The sequence below is a fragment of the Xenopus tropicalis genome, chromosome 1, assembly GCF_000004195.4.
Source record: "Xenopus tropicalis strain Nigerian chromosome 1, UCB_Xtro_10.0, whole genome shotgun sequence".
In the NCBI taxonomy this organism is placed as follows: domain Eukaryota; kingdom Metazoa; phylum Chordata; class Amphibia; order Anura; family Pipidae; genus Xenopus; species Xenopus tropicalis.
Genome location: NC_030677.2, coordinates 102268347 through 102290667, shown reverse-complemented (window position 1 = coordinate 102290667; position 22321 = coordinate 102268347). Strand labels below are relative to the sequence as shown.

General features: G+C 35.9%; 2 protein-coding genes across 2 annotated transcripts in view; both read left to right on the top strand.

Annotated features, from left to right (window-relative positions):
• Nucleotides 1-11880, top strand: part of LOC100494822 (mucin-17) — a 52739-nt gene extending 40859 nt beyond the window's left edge. The window contains exons 10-19 of the mRNA XM_031905056.1: nucleotides 635-5242; nucleotides 6933-7070; nucleotides 8453-8587; nucleotides 8918-9052; nucleotides 9535-9648; nucleotides 9996-10109; nucleotides 10560-10723; nucleotides 10828-10895; nucleotides 11147-11313; nucleotides 11840-11880. Of these exons, the coding sequence (XP_031760916.1) occupies nucleotides 635-5242; nucleotides 6933-7070; nucleotides 8453-8587; nucleotides 8918-9052; nucleotides 9535-9648; nucleotides 9996-10109; nucleotides 10560-10723; nucleotides 10828-10895; nucleotides 11147-11313; nucleotides 11840-11880 (5684 nt within the window). The remainder of the gene's footprint in view (nucleotides 1-634; nucleotides 5243-6932; nucleotides 7071-8452; nucleotides 8588-8917; nucleotides 9053-9534; nucleotides 9649-9995; nucleotides 10110-10559; nucleotides 10724-10827; nucleotides 10896-11146; nucleotides 11314-11839) is intronic.
• An 858-nt stretch (nucleotides 11881-12738) lies between these two features.
• On the top strand, nucleotides 12739-18881 carry LOC116412004 (mucin-16-like). Its single transcript, XM_031905013.1, has 8 exons — nucleotides 12739-12978; nucleotides 13160-13227; nucleotides 13880-14052; nucleotides 14397-14578; nucleotides 15507-15574; nucleotides 16417-16565; nucleotides 16686-16783; nucleotides 17328-18881. The coding sequence occupies exons 1-8, from the start codon at nucleotides 12763-12765 to the stop codon at nucleotides 17424-17426; spliced, it is 1053 nt and encodes a 350-aa protein (XP_031760873.1). The 5' UTR covers nucleotides 12739-12762; the 3' UTR covers nucleotides 17427-18881.
• Nucleotides 18882-22321: the final 3440 nt, after the last annotated feature.

The following is a 22321-nucleotide window of genomic DNA, read 5'->3' as shown; positions in this document are numbered from 1 at the left end:
CATGGTTAAAAGAAAATATTGACAGGGCTTTTCATTTATAGCAGTGATGCATGAATAAATATACTGTACTGTGAAATAGTATTGTTGGCAGTATGCATTTGCAAATCCAATTTAACAATTTTCCCTCAAAAAATACATTAAAGTGAGTGGACATTTTTTTTTCCCACAAGAGAATTTTTTTACGTGCACAACATTTTACTCCAAATACATTAAAGTTGGGCATTTTTTCTTAGCAAAAAAAAAAAATTTGCTCATCACAGTACCTAGACCCATAGAAATCTTTTGCTAGGCCCAAATACCTTCCTAGATAGATTGAGAATGCTATTTGGCAAGGATTCCACTGGATTTGCTACACTCCTGTGCCCCTAGCAGGAAGGTCGTGTAGTGTGTTTTCCTGGACCCCAAACAGCACATAAGAACAAAACATGGTGTAAATTTGAAATCTTGCCACTATAATAATATTAATTGAAAAATGTTCTCTACCATTTTAATTTAAATTGAATGATCTATTTTCTGAAATAAACGGTAAGATTGATAAATATATTACCTAACAGTAACATACCAATAGGCTGGAGCAGGTCACCAAGTATATAATAAAATGATTGATCAACACAAAATAAAAAATGCATTTCAGAAACCATATCTAACTCAACAACTACAGATATTTCGGCAACTTCAAAAACACCCAGCGTTGCTTCAACATCAACCATTTCTCCAACTGCTATGGAAACCACATCATCAGCAAGTGAAACAATGTTAGTGACTTTAGTGACAACAAAAACTACACTAGCCTTAACAGCTACAGAAAGTGCAATAGCAGAAGTTTCTACAACCAACACTGCTGAAACCACAGTTTTATCAGCAGCTGTAACTACAGAATCTAAAACAGCAGGTCCCTCAACAGCTAAAAATACACAGACCTCAGAAGCCTCAACAAACAGAGAGTCTACAACAGTGTTTTTTACAGCATCAGAAGCAGTTACATCAGAAACAACTTCTTTAAGCACAACTATGGAAACAAGTGCATTAACAACTGAAATCACTGAGGCCTCAACAACCACAGCACCAGCAACAGCCATTTCAACAATATCTGAAACAGCAGTTCCTTCTGTTATAACTGTATTACCCTCAACCACTACCCATGCCTCAACATCCACACAGACAACAGCTCCACCTACAGAAGTGACATTAACAACTTTGGAATCAGTTTCATTAACCACTTCAATGATATCTGGAACAACAACAATTCCTTCAGGTGCAAATTCAGTAGCCTCAACAACTGAAATGACAGAGGGTCCAACTACAGAACAAGCAACAGTTGAAACTACACAAGCCTTGCTAGCCACAAGTTCATCAATAATTAAAACAATGCAGACCTCAACAACTACAGAGTTGGAATCAACAGCAGTAGTTTCTACAGTTAAAACAACAGTAATGGCTCCATCAAGCACAACTGCAGAAACCACAACACCAACATCAGCCATTTCACCAATATCTAAAACAACAGTTCCTTCAGGCACAAATTCAGTACCCTCAACAACTGAAACTACACATTCCTCAACATACACAGAGACAACAACCCCATCAACAGCAGTGACCTCAAACACTTTGGAACCAACAGCAGTGGTTTCTACATTTGAAACAACAATAACAGTTCCATCAAGCACAATGGCAGACACTGCAGTTGCATCAACAACTGAAACAACAGAGGGCCCAACTACAGAACAAACAACAGTGGTTTTAACATCAGAAACAACAGTGCTATCCACAACATCAGAAGCAACAGTTCCTTCAAGCAAAACTGCATTAACCACAGTGACATCAACCTCTATAGAATCTCCAACAACAGTTACATCAGAAAAGACTTATTTAAGCACAACTACAGAAGCAAGTACATTAAAAACTGAAATCACTGAGGCCTCAACAACCACAACACCAGCAACAGCCATTTCAACAATATCTGAAACAGCAGTTCCTTCAGTTATAACTGCATTACCCTCAACCACTGAAACTACCCCTGTCTCAACATCCACACAGACAACAGCTTCACCAACAGAAGTGACATTAACAACTTTGGAATCAGTTTCATTAACCACTTCAATGATATCTGGAACAACAACAATTCCTTCAGGCACAAATTCAGTAGCCTCAACAACTGAAACGACAGAGGGTCCAACTACAGAACAAGCAACAGTGGCTTCAACATCAGAAACAACAACGGTTCCATCAAACACTTTAGCAAAAGTGACATCTGTTTTCTTAAGTTCTGAAACAACAATGATCCCTTTAAACACTATTTCAGAAATCATAACACCATCAACAGTTGAAACTACACAAGCCTTGCTAACCACAAGTTCATTATTAATTAAAACAATGCAGGCCTCAACAACTACAGAGTCTGGAACAGTACTTTTTACAACACTAGAAGCAACAGAATCACCAACAACAGGTACATCAGAAACAACTTCTTTAAGCACAGTTACGGAAACAAGCACATTTTTAACTGAAACCACTGAGGCCTTAACAACCACAGCATCTGCAACAGCCATTTCAACAATATCTGAAACAACAGTTCCTTCAGTCACAACTACATTACCCTCAAGCACTGAAACTATTTATGCTTTAACATCTACAGAGGCAACAGGTCCATTAACAGGTCCATCAAAAGCAGTGACATTTACAACATTGGAATCAACAGCAGTAGTTTCTACAGCTAAAACAACAGTAATGGCTCCATCAAGCACAATTGCAGAAACCACAGCACCAACATCAGCCATTTCACCAATATCTGAAACAACAGTTCCTTCAGGTACAAATTCAGTACCCTCAACAACTGAAGCTACACATACCTCAACGTACACAGAGACAACAACCCCATCAACAGCAGTGACCTCAAACACTTTGGAACCATCAGCAGTGGTTTCTACATTTGAAACAACAATAACAGTTCCATCAAGCACAATGGCAGACACTGCAGTTGCATCAACAACTGAAACAACAGAGGGCCCAACTACAGAACAAACAACAGTGGTTTTAACATCAGAAACAACAGTGCTATCCACAACATCAGAAGCAACAGTTCCTTCAAGCAAAACTGCAGTAACCACATTGAAATCAACCTCTATAGAATCTCCAACAACAGTTACATCAGAAACAACTTTTTTAAGCACAACTTCAGAAGCAAGTACATTAAAAACTGAAATCACTGAGGCCTCAACAACCACAGCACCAGCAACAGCCATTTCAACAATATCTGAAACAGCAGTAACTTCAGTTATAATTGCATTACCCTCAACCACTGAAACTGCCCATGCCTCAACATCCACACAGACAACAGCTCCACCTAAAGAAGTGACATTAACAACTTTGGAATCAGTTTCATTAACCACTTCAATAATATCTGGAACAACAACAATTCCTTCAGGCGCAAATTCAGTAGCCTCAGCAACTGAAACGACAGAGGGTCCAACTACAGAACAAGCAACAGTGGCTTCAACATCAGAAACAACAACGGTCCCATCAAACACTTTAGCAAAAGTGACATCTGTTTTCTTAAGTTCTGAAACAACAATGATCCCTTTAAACACTATTTCAGAAATCATAACACCATCAACAGTTGAAACTACACAAGCCTTGCTAACCACAAGTTCATCAATAATTAAAACAATGCAGGCCTCAACAGCTACAGAGTCTGGAACAGTACCTTTTACAAAATTAGAAGCAACAGAATCACCAACAACAGGTACATCAGTAACAACTTCTTTAAGCACAGTTACGGAAACAAGCATATTTTTAACTGAAACCACTGAGGCCTTAACAACCACAGCACCTGCAACAGCCATTTCAACAATATCTGAAACAACAGTTCCTTCAGTCACAACTACATTACCCTCAAGCACTGAAACTATTTATGCTTTAACATCTACAGAGGCAACAGGTCCATTAACAGGTCCATCAAAAGCAGTGACATTTACAACATTGGAATCAACAGCAGTAGTTTCTACAGCTAAAACAACAGTATTGGCTCCATCAAGCACAATTGCAGAAACCACAGCACCAACATCAGCCATTTCACCAATATCTGAAACAACAGTTCCTTCAGGTACAAATTCAGTACCCTCAACAACTGAAGCTACACATACCTCAACGTACACAGAGACAACAACCCCATCAACAGCAGTGACCTCAAACACTTTGGAACCAACAGCAGTGGTTTCTACATTTGAAACAACAATAACAGTTCCATCAAGCACAATGGCAGACACTGCAGTTGCATCAACAACTGAAACAACAGAGGGCCCAACTACAGAACAAACAACAGTGGTTTTAACATCAGAAACAACAGTGCTATCAACAACATCAGAAACAACAGTTCCTTCAAGTAAAACTGCAGTAACCACAGTGACATCAACCTCTATAGAATCTCCAACAACAGAAACAACTTATTTAAGCACAACTTCAGAAGCAAGTACATTAAAAACTGAAATCACTGAGGCCTCATTAACCACAGCACTTGCAACAATCGTTTCAATATCTGAAACAACAGTTTCTTCAGTTACAATTTCATTACCCTCGGCCACTGAAACTACTTATGCCTCAACGATTTCATCAACAACTAAGACCGCAGAGGGTCCAACTTCAGAACAATTAACAGTGGTTTCAACATCAGAAACAACATCAGTTCCATCAAGCACAGCTATAGAAACAACATCAGAAGAAACAAGTTCTTCAACCCTAACTGCAGAAACCACAGTTCCTTCAGCTACTGAAACTAAAATGGCATCAACCACTACAGTATCTCCAATGGTGGTTCCATCAGAAACAACTCTTTTGAGCACATCTACAACTCTTTTGAGCACAAATTTAACTACGTTAAGAACAGTTCCTTCAAGTACAATTGCAGAAACAACAGTTCCTTTAACACGTGAAACTGCACAGGCCTTGACAACAACAGAAAATACAGTTCCATCAGTTATGAAAACCACAGAGGCTTTAACAAATATACATCCTGCATTGGTTTCCACAACATCTGAGAAATCAACAGTCCCTTTAATCAGTCTAACCACAGAGCCATCAGGAACTATACAAACTTCAGCATTAGAAACTACAGGTGCATCAACAACTCAGACTACTGGATCAAATGAGGCAACAACACTGGAGACAGCAGCTGTTCCTTTGAATACAACTGTAATAACCATAGCATCTTCAGTATCTACTGCATTAACCACACCAACTTTACCAGGTTGGTTTGCATTGTTTAGTAATTAACAAGAAATATCAATTAGTGAACTAAATGAACTATGAATTTGTCCCTTCCCATTTCACGTTCTCACTTTTTGCCAAACATTAAACAGCCAAATACCTAATAAATAACTAATAATTTCAGGGCTCAAAATATTTTAAACATGCTTCAAATGTTTTTTTTTTTATAACACTAAAGAAAATATTTGAACAACCTTCAATTTCTGCCACCCTGTCTCTTTTTATAGTTGCATGACCACTGTTTGCAAAGAAGTAGGTAGTAAAATAAATTAGCAGTTCAAATATAAGCCTTCGGCTACTTTTTTAAAGCCTAACCAAGACTGCAGTTTATGTAAAATTTTAAAAAATACAGGTCTGAATAAAGTTGCTTGGAGTGCAAGATTTTTTCGGCTGTTTATATATAAATATATATATATATAAGTCCGAAGGAAGAGTTTCTTCAAGCTTAACTGCAGAAGTCATATTAACCACAAAAACTACACAAGAGTCCTCACCAACCATAGAAGCCAGAAACTGCTTCAGAAATTTCAATCATTCCTTTAAGCACAACGACTGAAAGAAAAGCTATGCCAACAGTCTGAAACAAAAACAGCTAATTTAACAACACAGGAAACAATCATTCATTTGAGTACTGTGATAGCTACAGAATCTTCCGCTATTACATTAAACATGCCAACTCTAACAGGTCTGTTTACAGTACATAGTATTTAATAAAAATTGTATACTAAGGTAAAACTAGTCTTTGAGCCATAAGAACAGAAAAATCACAATGTGTAGCCTATACTAGGCTAACTTGAATCTATGGTATTCCCTGTCATTTATATTCAACTTCATTCCTAATGCTTCTTATCACCAGAATCTTTGACCAACCTTAGCTTAAATTTTTAAGTATTACCTACACCATAAATGCACCTATACTACAAAACTAACCTACTGTTTTTTTAAAATGTTACCTAGTCTATTACATCTACAAGTTTTTTGTGTTAAAAGTAAATTGAATAGCTGCAGTTTTGTTCCCCTTTCAATAGACACATTTACACCAGTAGAGAAAATGTGTGTGTGACTAATGCCACACCAACTCTTTATTTGAGCACATTCTTATGACCACAATGTTTATACCTTTTACAACACTCATGGAAACAGCTATTCCAATAGCATTACAAAAATCATCTTTAACAAGTTTATTTCTATGGTATAGTATATAATAAATGTAATTTGTTTACAAGGCCAAAATAAATTAATTAGCCATCAAAATGGAAAAATAAACAAGGAATGGAGCAGACTAAATTACACGCACACACACAAAGAAACACAAACAATAACAAATAAAGACCAGTTGTAAATTGACATATGATTGTTCACAACCTATGAAAAGTTACATTATGCCAATAATGATTGAATGAGGATGTGTTTATGTTACATGATTTACATTATTTAAAAGAGCAGTCAAACAAGTTGAACAAGCTCAGTTTTACTGCAGATATAGATAGATAGATAGATAGATAGATAGATAGATAGATAGATAGATAGATGATAGACAACATACTTAAAAGCCAATAGGTATCTTTAGCACTCAAACAGGTTAAAAATCACATTCAATACTAATACTATTTGTTCCCAACCCTACTAACATTTCCAAATATTTTATTTTTTGCCTTCTTAAATAATAGAAACTACAGCTTTACCCATTATAAGTACAGCAGCAGGATCTCAGGTATCATCAACTACTTCATCAGCTGGAGTTAATACAACTACCATCAACACATTATCTACAACCGCACCAACAACAACATTAATGACTACAGCAGGTAATGCTGATGTTTCTACTCATTATAAGTATAATATATTTATTTTTTTAACATAACAAAGGAATAGAAAAGAACTGTTCAGGCACCAGAGATACCATTCAGTTTTACAGACTTTAAAGTATTATTATAATTCTATGAAACCCATAAAATTCATAATACTGTTAATGTGTTTTTTAAACTCTTCACACTTTTAACCATTTTTCAACATTTAAATTAGTAATTATGTATAATTTTAGGTAATCAGTTATATCAGACCAGTGCTTGAATTGGGGCAAAAAAGGTGAAGGGACTCTATGGCTTATAACAACAGTGGGTGTGGCTTATTATGGGAGGGACTTTACTGGACACAACAAAATAAGCCCTTTCCCACAATTATAAGCCATATTTACTGCTGTAATAAGCCTTGAAAACCAACACTTTTTAGTTTTACTCACGTTAATGCAAAGCCATTTTGCTATTTCCTTTTACTGAACAGTTTGATGCCCAACATGCACAGATTTACCAGAGTCAGTGGCCTGTGGGAAAATGCAAATCATACATATGAATTTTTTTGACTGGCAATTCAGCTTCTGCAAACAAAGCCCCCTGCCTGCATATAGTGTATCTTAACACAACACAACCCCAGCATATTCTATACTACCCCACATTATTTACTATATATTCTACTGCATTTAACTTCACTGCTGCTGATATTTACAACAAATAAATGCCCCTTATTTCTTCACATTTCCTGGGTATTCATTAAGAGAACATTGAACAAATATTTATGCAGGTGTAAGATTTATTATCCAGAATGCCAGGGACCAAGGATTTTCCATAATTAATATAATATTTTCATACCTTAAGTAATTAAACATTATGTTAACCCAAATCTTGGATAGGAACAGGTAGAAGGTACTTTTATATTATTACAGAGAAAAAGTTACAAGTAGATGAAACATGATAACCCAAATGATTTGTGAGATAATATTTTGTTCCCAAACCAGCTACTGTAATGTTTACACCAACAATGTTTACAACAAATTTTCTCTTCTTAAAAACTAATAGCAGCAACAGCTTATTATGATTATAAGCACAGTGGCAGGATTGCAGCCATCATTCACTACTTCATCAGCTTCAGTTAATTGACTTTAATGCATTTGTCGAGGCGAGTGCGCATCAGAAAAATAAACTTGTGCGCACATTTTGCACATTTTTTTTCTGCAGTTCCGCAAATTTTTCCAAAGTGAAACCAAACAGATTCACTCACCACTAGTTACTTTGTATGTTTTCAAACAAAACCCAGACATAGAAACCCATAAGATATGTAGGATGATTTGTGTGCCCAAAAACTGCTATTGTAATATTTACAATAATGTTTTTCTCCTCTTAAACACTAACAGAAACTACAGCTTTACCCATTGTAAGTACAACACTGGGAACCCAGACATCAGCTACTTCATCAGCTGGAGTTAATACAACTACAATCATAACATTATCTACACCAACACCAACAAAAGCAGTAACAAGTACAGCAGGTATGCTAATCTTTGTACTATATATTTGCTTCATAAACCTATTCTTTGATCATTATAAAGAAACAGTGTTCTATGACCAGGGATACTGCTTACTGAGTAGATACTGTTTTCACAGACTTTGTTGAATTACGATCCTTTGGAACATGTTGAAAAAGAATGGTGCATTGTGGGCAAAACACTTAGTGCTTTGTGTTTTTGCACATTGAACCCCTTTTATAATTAAGAAAACACAGGCATAAAAACCTAAAAAATATGTTGACTAATTTGTGTGCCCCAAACCTTCTATTGTAATTTTTACAATAATCTTCTTCTCATCTTAACCATTAACAGGAACTACAACTTTACCCATTGTAAGTACAGCACTGGGAACACAGACATCAGCTACATCATCAGCTGGAGTTAATACAACTACCATCACAACATTATCTACACCTGCACCAACACAAACAGTATCAACTACAGCGGGTATGCTAATCTTTAAATTGCATATTTGCATCATAAACCAAAGACACAGAAATAATTGTCCTGGGACCAAAGATATTGCTCGGTTTTTCAAAGACTTTGTTAAATTATGATCTTATGGAACCCAGAACATCAGATTTGATCGTTAGCCTGTTGTGCTTGAAAACCAATTCTTTGTTTTCTTTCTTGGTTTTTGCAAGTTTCTTAATATTTTCTCATTTAAATCAGTATTTAGCTGTTAAAAGATATGAACTATACAAACTGCCAACTATTATCTCTAGGCAAAATATAGCATGCTATTAACTACCTGGAAAGGGGAGACAGTAAATTGTTGGCAAAACACCTATTTTTTGTGTTTTTTGCACTACTTTTATAATTAAGTGTAATTTCAGTGTTACACACATTGAAGCCCTAAAGATATGTAGGATGATATGTGTGCCCCAAACCTGCACTTGTAATATTTACAATGATTTTTTCACTAACAGGAACTACAGCACTGGGAACTCAGACATCAGCTGCTTCATCAGCTGGAGTTAATACAACTACCATCACAACATTATCTACCCCCACAACAACAAAAGCAGTAACAAGTACAGCGGGTATGCTAATCTTTGTAATATATTAATTATATATACTTGCTTCATAAACCTATTCTTTGATCATTATAAAGAAACAGTGTTCTATGGCCAGAGACACTGCTTACTGAGTATATACTGTTTTTATAGACTTTGTTGAATTATGATCCAGTGAAACATGTTGAAAAAGAATGGTGCATTGTGGGCAAAACACTTAGTGCTTTGTGTTTTTGCACATTGAACCACTTTTATAATTAAGTGAGCCCTTTGGTGTTACTGTGTATGTTTTGAAAGAAAAAGATATGTAGGATGATATGTGTGCCCCAAACCTGCACTTGTAATATTTACAATGCTATTTCTATCACTAACAGGAACTACAGCACTGGGAACTCAGACATCAGCTACTTCATCAGCTGGAGTTAATACAACTACCATCACAACATTATCTACACCTGCAACAACACAAACAGTATCAACTACAGCGGGTATGCTGGTGTTCTTTATTACTTATTTGCATTGTAATCATATTACTTGAGTATTATAAAAGAACTGAACTAGGTGTCCAGAGATAATACTCAGTTTTGTGGATTATGATCCTATGGAACCCAAAAACCAGAATGTGTTTTGAATGTCATATTGTAAACATTTTGCATGTTTACCATGTTTCTCAGTATCCTAGCATTAAAATCAGTGTTTGGCTCTCACATAACTTGAATTAGACACATTTTTGATTCATGTTTAAGGGCACTGAAAGGAAAGTCAATTTATTTTTTAATTCCCCTAGATTTTTGTCCTTTATCTGATTTGGTAAAGACCAAATCAGTGTAGTTGGGGGAATTTATAGTGAAGTTTGAGTTCTATGTTTGTTTTTTATATTGGCTTTTAACAAAACCATTATTGGCTCACTGATGTTTCTATATAAATGCCTTTAACAGTGGTTGAGCCTCCCGTGAATGTGGTCACCAAATCTCCAGTGCAGGCCATCCAAACAGAAGACATAACTATTAATTGCACCTTCACTAACTTAATCTATTCTAATGATCTGGGGACACAAAATTCTGCAAAATTCAACTCCACTGCTGCTGATATCATTGTCTTGGTATGTATATTGCATATTCTTTTGTATGGCAGCCACCAGCTGCATGAGCATTGGATATTTTTTAAATATAAATTTCTGTTCATGTGTCTCTTCTTGTTAAATAGCTGGATGCAGCCTTCAAGAACAGCACAATTGCAAGCATATATAGGAACTGTAAAATTGATAACTTTATGTAAGTATTATTATATATTCCAGTCTTTTTTAGGGGTTCAGCATTTCCAGACACATTGCATAGTATACTGTATATGTATATATATATATATATATATATATATATATATATATTTCATGCCATACTATTTATCTTTGATTTGTATACCTTATAAATTTCTTTCCTAATTCCTAAATCTATGTTGGTCTGACTTTTTCATGTTTGTTTTTGTTGACATATAGAAAAATTAATTGCAAAAATATTTTCTTCAGGCTTGATTCATCGGGCACCAAAGTAAATTCTGTCTGCAGCATCACCAAACAAGCAACTGGACCCCAGTTTGACAAAGTGGTCTTCTATGAAGAGCTTGAAGTTATAACGAATAATGTGACACAGTGGGGAAAATACACACTTAACAAGAATAGTCTTTATGTTAATGGTAAATTTACAACACCCTATTGTTATGGATGCATATGTAAACTTTTATGCAACTCTCCTAGGAGAGACTTGTACTTTCTTTATGAAAGGGACACTCCAGTAAATTTTAAATTAATGTGTTCTACCTATCATGGGTCACGGAACCATAGGAGAACTCATTAAAGGGAAGAAACACAAATCTTTTGCTTATTCTAGCAAAACATAATGGTTCCCAACTCTATGTCATTCTTTAGCAAGGTGGAAGGTTTCTGATACTTCCTGTAGATGAGCCATTTGCAATTTTAACCTAAATTACTTTATAGGCTGATTTTTTATGTTAAAGGCTTTCAGTTACTTATGCCAGCAAATGTATGAGTGTAATTATTATTATTTAGTTGCTAAGTGCTATTTTGCACTCACTTATTTTAGTTGAATAGATTCCAAGCTGCAGTTGAATTTGTGTGTGTGTTTTTTATGACATAAGCTATCATACACAGATGAAGTAATCATAAATGTCTATGGCTTATTTCTCTCTGTTTCTCTTTTAGGCTACCAGAAACCAAGCACAACAAGTAAGATTACAATATGAATTCTATCATCTACCTATCTATCTATCTATCTATCTATCTATCTATCTATCTATCTATCTATCTATCTATCTATCTATCAATCATCTGTCTGTCTCTTGAAAGTATCTGGAAGCACCCACCAGAAAATCAAATTGTACATACAGGATTTTAATTCTCAAATGCAGTTTCTGGCATCATGCATTGCCATTTGTAAATGAGTTGCTTGTGGTTAGATACAAGGAATTCTGGGATCTAATTCCAAAGAGCTCCAAAAGAAAACCCCATTTACATAGGTTTATCTTAAAATCTAAAGCTCGCCCACTCGGTTTTTAAAGCAAAAGCCAGGATAATAGCTGATCAGATTCTCAAATACAGTCTGGTTTTGCCCTTGCTACTCGGCAGTGTAGTACAGGGTTTTCTGTAATTAATTATATATTCCTGACAAATAAATGTTCTTTTTTTTGTTTACACATACTTTGTATTCATAACTAAAGAATACTAAAACAATATTTATCAAGGTATGGAATGTTGTAACCAGAATGTTTGGGACCTGGGGTTTTCTGGTTTTTCCATAATTTGTATCACCATACCTAAAGTCTACTAAAAATCTTTAGACATTAATATACCCCTATTTGGCCAACAATATGGATTAATGTAGCCTAGTTGCCATTAAGTACAAAATACTGTTTTATTATTACAGAAAAAAAAGAGAAAATGAAAAAAAACAAAAACAAAAAAACAATATTCATTTATTTGCTAAATATGAACAGATGGGCTTCCAGTAATTCAGAGCTTTCTAGATATTAGGTTTCCAAATAAGAGATTCCTTATTCTTTTCTTCAGTAAAACTTTTTCATTACTTAAAAATATTTGTTTATTTTTCAGCTTCTACAACAACAACTATGCCAATGAAAACACCAATAACAACAAAAATAACCACACTAACTACAACAACGACAACCAAGCCTACTACAACAACAACCACTGCTCTTTTGCCAATATTTGGACCAAAGCAATTCTTCCTGAATTTTACCATCACCAACCTCAACCACAGCATCTCTTTAGATAACAAGGATTCAACCAGTTACACCATCAACAAATACAACATTGACAAACTGGTTAGTGGAGAGTCCCCTAAATTGAAATAGACATAATAAAGTGCCATATATAACCTATTATAGGCATATCCTTCAAAACATATTCTGTGTATCTATATATTCATTTATATAGCACTGCAAGTTCCTATTGCAGCTGGATGTAAGTAAGCAATTTAAAATAATCTTTTTTACTTTTTTTCAGTTGAATTTGGTCTTCAGTAACAGCAATCTAAAGGACAACTTTATGAATTGCACTGTTACTGCATTCAGGTAAATGCTTTCCTATCACACTATTATAAATATGCTATACAACACAAATAAGAAAGCTTACCTTAGACAAAGTTGCAACTAAACTGCCTTGTTCAGAAAATAAGTCACCCATGTTGTTCCAGGCTGATACTTCCCTCACTGCCTGTAAGGGTGAAGACACATAGAGCTACTTGTAGCAGCTACTTGTCGTGGCTACTAAAATAGACAATGCTGATAATTTACTGATAATTGTTTCTATGTGTGTTTTAGCAGAGGCAACTCTCAGCATTGTCTATGGCAGGGTATTTTCTTGTGTGCAGTAGCCGTGAAAAAGTAGCTGCTACTAGTAACTCTGTGTGTCTACACCCTAAAACTAGAAAACAGCCCTGTAGCATCAGCTCATATGAGAGGCAAACCTAATTTTCTGATTGAAAATGTGTGATGACCCCTAGGCTTAGCTTCTCAACAGCTAGAAACAGTTAGAAAGGTGGATTTGAACGAAAATGGGATTTTACCCATAACTATCCATTATTTCTTCAGGCCTGATAATCATTTATACAATAACAAAAATCCCATACATACAGACTGCCTGTTTCTCTTATGTTAAGATATCATTAGGGGCTCAGGCAGATGTTGGATTAGAATAGTAATGTGTTTTACACATATTTTTCAGGCCAACTCCAGATTTACCTTTCACCACTACTGAAGCAATGTGCATCTTCAATGTTGATCTCTTGGCCAAAGTCATTGATAATCAATACATCAAAGATGTTTTCATTAATGGGACATCAGATGGAGTGATCCTGGGCAATTATACTTTGGACAAAACAAGTATAAATGTTGCTGGTAAGTGTATTGTTAAGTATATTTTTAGAGAAATGGGTTTGACTTTTGAGGTTCTTGTAAAACACTACAAAATATAATGAGAAGCCAAGACAATTGTACCATGAGGCTGATCATATATTTAGCAAAATATTGATTGTTCCACAAGTATGTATAATGTCACTAAATTCCACAGCTTTATAGCTAACTCTTTTATGCCTTTAGCATATAATGGTTGCATGTTTAAGAGCAAACATTTTATTGGTTGCCATGGATTAATGCACCAGGGCAAACATTGTGCTTTAGGTGGGGGAATAATTTCTACAACTTGTAAAAAAGTAATATCTATGTATTTTTTCTCCACAAAGGTTACAATCCACTGCTACCAACCACTCAAGCCACTACCACCACCATGACTACAACAACCACTACAGTTCCATCAATTTCCCCTGGAGATAAAGGCTATGATGTCGGTTTTACCATTTACAATGATTTTGTGCCCAGTGATCCTGCAATGTATCAGCAGAAGATAAAGAGCATACAAGAAGAGGTAGGGGGGAACTTTTTACTTTGCAATAACCTTAACATGTTTTATGTATTCTGAAATAGTATAGTTTATTTACCTTTAACTTCCACATAGTTTCAGTATTTTTCTTTCAGTTGTGTATAATGCTTTCCACTGATATGTTAAAGAGGTAGTTAACAATGTTAAAAAAGTTGAAAAAAAAGTCATATTCTTAGCGACCTTTCAACTGGTGTTCATCTCTTATTATTTTTGGTTTGTGACTTTCTTTTTTTGCCTTTATTTAGCATTACAAATGGGGGTTACTGACCCCAGCAGCCAAAAAGCTATTTCTCTATGAGGCCCCCATTTTATTATTACAGGTATAGGACCTGTTATCCAGAATGCTCGGGACCAAGGGTATTCCGGATAAGGGGTCTTTCCGTAATTTGGATCTCCATACCATGAGTCTACTAAAAATCAATAAAACATTAATTAAACCCAATAGGCTTGTTTTGAATCCAGTAAGGATTACTTATATCTTAACTGGAGTCAAGTACAAGGTACAGTTTTATTATTACAGGGAAAAAGGAAATAATTTGTAAAATTCTGAATTATTTGATTAAAATGGAGTCTATGGGAGGCGGGCATTCTGTAATTCGGAGCTTTCTGGATAACGGGTTTCCGGATAACGGATCCCATACCTGTACTTTGTATTGATAATCTTTTCTTCAAGTTAGCCATTCCAACTGCAGCCTGGTTGTTACAGTAATTAGACTCTAGCAACTAGGCAGCTACTGAAGTTCCAAACAGGTTTCTGAATAAAAAATTTTATATATGCATTACTCCACATAACCTAATCAATCATATATATTCTACTTTTTTCTGTAGTTCTAATTACTTTATTTATCCCCAATGAACTATTTACATTACAGTTAGATAAAAATGATTTTTCTTTTCCTTTTCTTGTTTGCAGCTGAATAAGCTTTACCAGAACAGTGCCCTTGGAAAAAAATTCAAATTCTGCATTGTTACAGGACTGAGGTAAGAATCTTAATAGAAAGACAACAGAGAGCTAAAAATGTGCTAAAGGTGTTATATGAACAATACATGGGTAAACAAATGAACTAGTTCTTAACAAATGTTACTGAAGGAAAAATGAGGTAAGGAAAAGTAGGAGTGTCCTATGATACATAGATCACTTGGTCAGGTTCATATCTAAACAACCAATGAACAGGACTTTCTACTGGGAAGTATAAGTTTATACTGACTGGAAGATGATGGGAAGAATTGGTTCTGTGTGGAAGTGAGGATATGTGAGACAAATGAGAGAAACAGAAAAAGTTTGAGAGCAAACAGGGCAAGGACATAAAATAGAAAGGTGTAGGTAAATGAAGATTAGATTGTCCTTTAAATTCTATTGATTATATTTCAACAATCTTAAGGTTGTTACTTCAGATGTTCTAATAATACTGTTAACTATACAGTTTATATTGAATAAATGTAGGCTACTGCAGCAAAACATAAGGATTAGATGTACAGGCATATTATACAGCAGTAGAGCAACAGCTTACACTCAGGTCATGCAATTCCATGGGATTCCAAATATCCTTATATTTTAAAGTAGGGGGCATCATACTGAAGAGAAACTTGATTATTCAGAATAGTACAACATTTCCAATTAGTAAATTAGCTAAATGCACATTAACATTCATGTTTTTATATGTGAGCTGTGTGAAGCAAGTATATTATCCTCTAGTCTGCTACATTGCTGTTACATTTCTGATGTATGGTATGAGGTGTAGCAGCCATAAAAACTTGCTTGACTGTGTGTAAAGCCACAGTGTATTTTTTAATATTGTACCTAATGTCTCTTTTTTTGTTAGAAATGGATCTATTATACCTTCTTGTGGATGTTACTTTGAAGATGACCCAGCTGTAACTGCAAACAGCGTGGAGAAAGCTTTTCTTGATGGGATCGCAAATGGAACTTATCTGGGACCAAACTTTATGGTCAAGGACATTTCCGTTCAGGGTAAAGATTGTTTAACAATGATTCAATCTGTTACCAAGATATTTGAATTAACAGTTTCTCTTTATATTTTAATTCTGTTTGTTTTAAAAATTAATTATATTCCTTTTTGCTTCACCACAGAGATCTCCAAAACAAATGAATTACCATTTTGGGCCATCATCCTTATATGCCTGGCAGTTCTTTTGAGCCTTATATTGTTTTTCCTCTGCATCTGCCTGGTAAGCCTAATGGGTTGAAACATTACTGGGAAAAAAGGGTATTGATCAGTTAAGAATATTAAATACAGTCAAGAACAAAGACTGAAAATGTATGCTTCCATGTACAGTAGCTACACTTATCTTAACTTCTGTTGTGTAACATTTGAGCACCTCTTCCTGTGAACAAAATGTACTCATAGCTTTAACTTTGTTTTTTAAATAACAGACTACTAATGCTGCACCTCTTTGCCAGAAGCTAATGCGGTAGCTCTCCACCCATTGATTGACAATTAGTTGTAGCTTCATTGTTCTGTGACCTTCAGTATGTAGTACTGTAACATTCCACAAGCCTATTTTTCAGAACTACACCCAAAATGCCCATATCTAGAATCATTTTAAATGTCATTTACATTCCATACTATTTATATTCCATAATAATTAATGACTTGCCAAAGGTTAAAGCTCTTGGATAAGACAAAGACTTTCTTTACGGACACAAGTTTTCTTATTTTATCCTTTTTTTTGCTTCTTTCGATTAACTTTTCCTCTTCTTTTCCACCAACAGCTGGTATTTTGCCGACGAAGACGAAAAGGCTCTTTTGATTTAACCGATAGTATTTACGGAACCTATTTCCCTCATCTGGACATGCGCACGTTATACTGATGGATTTATAGACACTCATATACACTCATCAACATATTTTTAAAAAGAGCATTTTATCCCCTGAAGGACAGAATTATAGATGCTACAACTGAATCAGAATGTTATATATAAACTAGATTGTTAATTGATAACTCTTGAAACAACAGCAGCCCTTTCTTTAATTCCTACCTTTGCAGCTTCCAAAATTCCAAGTGAATAATGCTTGAAACACAGAGGAATATGGAGAAGGGTTATCTGTGCCATACTCAGGAACCATAGAGGAAATGCTGCTTTTACAGACATCTAGCTGGTTCGCTGGCGGTCTGGCTTAGATGATTGTGCTTTGGCACTTAGAATAATTGCACTATTTAATCAAGTCCCTCTGGGGTCCTTACAAATGTATTTATTTATAGAGGTATAACTGTATTTTCTAGACTTTATTAATATATTGTGAGATTAGCCTACATAGGGAGCGTTTGAGGGTTGTGGGATGAATACCTCAAATATTCATGCCTCTCAACTTCATTATAGTCATTTACTTTGGCACATATTAACTACAGCTAAGCACATTTTATATAATCAGTTGAACTTATGGACAGCCCAGCATGCAAGGGAAATGATAACCCAAGCTTTGGGATTTCTCCATAGTTAAATGGTTAATCACAAATTCCTGCCCTCTTCATCAAGAGTCTTACCCACTGTTTAAGCATATGTTATACATGTTAGTAAGAATAAGCAGTAGGAGGACATTACTACATATTGTGGGATATAATGATCAGGTGGATGAGCTTATTTTCAGTTTTATACTACATTTACCATTACCTGCATCCTGTGTGGCAAGTTATACTTATTTTAGCGACATATTTCAAGGAAAGAACTCCCATGATTTACAAGTTATTTCACAGCTGTTTTACACTTGTGAATGTGCTTCCTATGTCTTTTAAGTTATTTTCTGATATAGATCATATATTTATGGAACAGTCAGTTTTAATTTATGGCTTATGTTGGGGTTGAGAGTTATGTATAGACTCATTCAGGGCTGTCATCAGAAATCTCAGGGGCTCATACAATTACATGCCAGACCCCTTATGAGCAGAGCCATAGGCCCTTAGTAAGCACCTGATATTTTACCACTTGCACCACTGCTGGGGGCCAAAGCCCAGATATTGATGCAAACTAAATAAGTCAAATTAAAGTATTGCTGCCCAGGCTATATGATATGTAGCATTCAGAGGCTCCACTGCCAAAAAATGAGCCTATTTCAACATCCTATAACCCACCTCTCTATGCATTTGGCTCTTTACATGCTATGCTTATATTTATTAAACTTATATTTATGGTGTCAGTGTTATATAAATATATATGTACTCTCTCCAAAAACATGATCATTCAAAATATTTATATTTAAAACTGTAATTTTTAATTTTTAATGTCACATTAGATCAAAATATGTTAATAAATTTATTTTTGAAATCATTTGTATGATTAGTGTGGTGATGTGGGTAAAAAGGTATGCCTTTTTGCTGAGTGGATGCAACTTTACTTTACATTGCATGGAGGTACCTCCTTCCAATGGCCTTTTATGAAGATTTTATGAAGTTATTTAAAAGCAGAAACTTAATAAACATGACTGCTAATATCAAAATAAGGAAATTTAAGAAAAGGTTAGTTTATAGAATGTTTGGGTTCCTTAAAAAAGACAAATTTAAATGTACTTTCTTGATTTAGCATGCATATGTTAGTAAAGTAGGGGTAGCATGTAATACATTTGTTTTTAATAATTATTTATTACATTTTCAAACAGGATTTCACAGACATGTTCAAAAAATGCATTTGCTATACTGCGATTCAATTAGCATGCAACCTATCAATAAGCCGTAAAGGCCTCATTTTTCATGCAAAGGATCTTTGATAGTGGTGCAGTAAAATATCACTATTACTTAACAAAAGTAATTTTATTATTTCTATAATTTTATGGGTCTCATTAACCAGAGGGCTACAACTGGTCATGCTTCTACAATAGTTCATGAAACATTTAGCAGTGTTGTTAATGTGCAGCACTGTCTATTAGCCTTGCATCAAATTGTGTGCAAATTGCTGTAGTCCAACGCAATAATCATAGAAAGAGGGGGCACTTTTTAGAAAAAAATGACATATACTACAAGTCTGTAAGAGTGCAATGAAATTCTGAGTTGAAATTATTTTTGGACAGCAACAAGATATTGTAATATAAGGCGTGGCATACATGTAAACAGCTACTCATTTAGAAAGGCTGTTTCCTGTCCAAGGATCAGATCATAATATTGGCCTATGCAGACCTATTAGAGAGAACTGGTTTGCTTGAGTCACTGCCTACTGGGAATTTCTAACCTGCCCAATTTTTGGCCAGATATTGTTTAGGGGGGCTTTCAGTTTGGCCCCATAATCCAGCCAATAAGCTACTGACAATTTCTAAAGGGGCTGATTCAGCTTACTTCAGGCTTCAGGTTTCCAGTTTACTGGAGATGCAATATAGGAAAATGGGTATAATGTAATAAGGATACAGTAAATACTGGAGTTTAACAATATTTGTACAAATAACTGAATTTAGCACTCAGCCTGTGGAAATCAGTGTCACATTGCTCACACAAGGTTCACATTATGCAAGATAAACTGACAAATAAGATGCAAAGGATGTAATGAACAGACACAGAATCACACATTTCCTTTAGACACATTCATGCTATGAATCATATGGTTTCACCATTCTGGTAATGACGCCTAATCCATGCCTTTACCCTGCACTTTTATCTTCCATCTTGGAGATTATCTGTGTTTCCAGTATTGTTCTAATGTTACCCACCATAAAATAAAAATAAATCACAACCAACCATAGAACTGAACACATTTTGCACATAGAACTAAAGCTTAACAAAGAAGTAAGGTAGATGTGCTACACATTATGTTTTGGGCTTCTGTACCAGCCCAAGGCAACCACAGCCCTTTAGCAGGGAAGATATGTGCCCCGAAAGATACCCCAGTAGCTCCCCGTCTTCTTTTCTGCTGATTCACTGCACATATTCTGTGCTGCTGTCAGTTACTGGCTTATATACTATAATATACTGTATATTTAAAATATAAATGGCACAATATAAGGCTGATTAGTAAATAATTAAAATTATTAGTACATGGCAACTCATTTTCTGCTTGATAGTTTTTAGCTTAGCTTCTCAGCAGTTGCCCAAAGCACACTGAGCATGTGCAGTGTCACTGACACTTCTAACAAAATTCAAGATGGAAAGCAACTTTGACAACTTTGTATGCCTAGATCAGTGCTGTCCAACTTCTACGGTGCCGAGGGCCGGAATTTCTCTAGCATACATGGTGGAGGGCCGCTAATGGAAGCCAGTTTTGACCACTCCCCTTTTTGAAACCACACCCACTTCAAACCACACCTATTTTATCACAATGGTGGTAGCGCAGCAAAATCCCAAATGCTTGGTCCTTACTGTGGGGATATCAACCATCATTCATATGTGAAAGAATTATGTCATATTAAGATATACCCTTAAATTCCATATGCCTCCTCCTCCCCTGTGGATAGCAGAGCAACCCCCAGTACATAATTACACACCTTAGGAACCATTTAATGGCTATTTCCAACTGCTAACAAACTCCCACAACAAACCCCTGCCAGGTTCACCTCCCACAAGCAGCATGGGGCAAGCAGAGTATGGCACACAAAGGCAGCATTCTGCCTGTCCTATGCTGTCTGTGTGTGCCATACTCTGCCTGTCCTACCCTGCCTGTGTGTGCCATACTCTGCCTGCCCTACCCTGCCTGTGTGTGCCATACTCTGCCTGCCCTACCCTTCCTGTGTGTGCCATACCCTCCCTGACCTATGCTGCCTGTGTGTGCCATACCCTCCCTGACCTATGCTGGCTGTATGTGCCATACTCTGCCTACAGTACCTATGTCTGTGAAGGTGTGAAGAAGTGAACAATGGGAGTGATTACAGTTAGGGATGTAGCGAACCTCAAAAAAAAAGTTCGCGAACCTGTTCGCGAACTTCCGCCGAAAATTGCGAATATTCGCGAACTTTGCGAACCCCATAGACTTCAATGGGAAGGCGAACTTTAAAAAATAGAAAAGCCATTTCTGCCCAGAAAACTGATTTTAAAGTTGTTTAAAGGGTGCCACGACCTGGACAGTGGCATGCAGGAGGGGGATCAAGGGCAAAAACCTCTGAAAAATTGACACACGCCGTTTTTCGAAATGATCGGTAATTTTGCGACTTTTTCGTATTTTTCGGCGCTTTCGTAAAGTTATCGTAAGTTTTGCGACTTTTTCGGAGCTTTCGTAACGTTATCGTAAGTTTTGCGACTTTTTCGGATCATTCGTACCGTTATCGTAAGTTTTGCGACTTTTTCGGATCATTCGTACCGTTATCGTAAGTTTTGCGACTTTTTCGGATCATTCGTACCGTTATCGTAAGTTTTGCGACTTTTTCGGATCATTCGTACCGTTATCGTAAGTTTTGCGACTTTTTCGGAGAATTCGTACCGTTATCGTAAGTTTTGCGACTTTTTCGGATCATTCGTAACGTTATCGTAAGTTTTGCGACATTTTCGGATCATTCGTACCGTTATCGTAAGTTTTGCGACTGTTTCGGATCATTCGTAACGTTATCGTAAGTTTTGCGACTTTTTCGTACCGTTATCGTAAGTTTTGCGATTTTTTCGGAGAATTCGTACCGTTATTGTAAGTTTTGCGATTTTTTCGGTGCCGGCGAACCCAAATTGCGAACATCACGAAAAGTTCACGAATTTGCGGACTTGCGAACACCCGATGTTCGCGCGAATTAGTTCGCCGGCGAACAGTTCGCTACATCTCTAATTACAGTCTGAGCCTGAGGTGTGAACACTGCAGGGGGTAGA

Bases quoted from the DNA above. Each gene is read 5' to 3' on its own strand.
- LOC116412004 (XM_031905013.1), top strand. From the start codon at position 12,763: ATGCCAATGAAAACACCAATAACAACAAAAATAACCACACTAACTACA. The intron at 13,228-13,879 runs GTAAATGCTTTC...CATATTTTTCAG, and splicing joins TGCACTGTTACTGCATTCAG to GCCAACTCCAGATTTACCTT. The intron at 15,575-16,416 runs GTAAGAATCTTA...TTTTTTTGTTAG, and splicing joins TGCATTGTTACAGGACTGAG to AAATGGATCTATTATACCTT.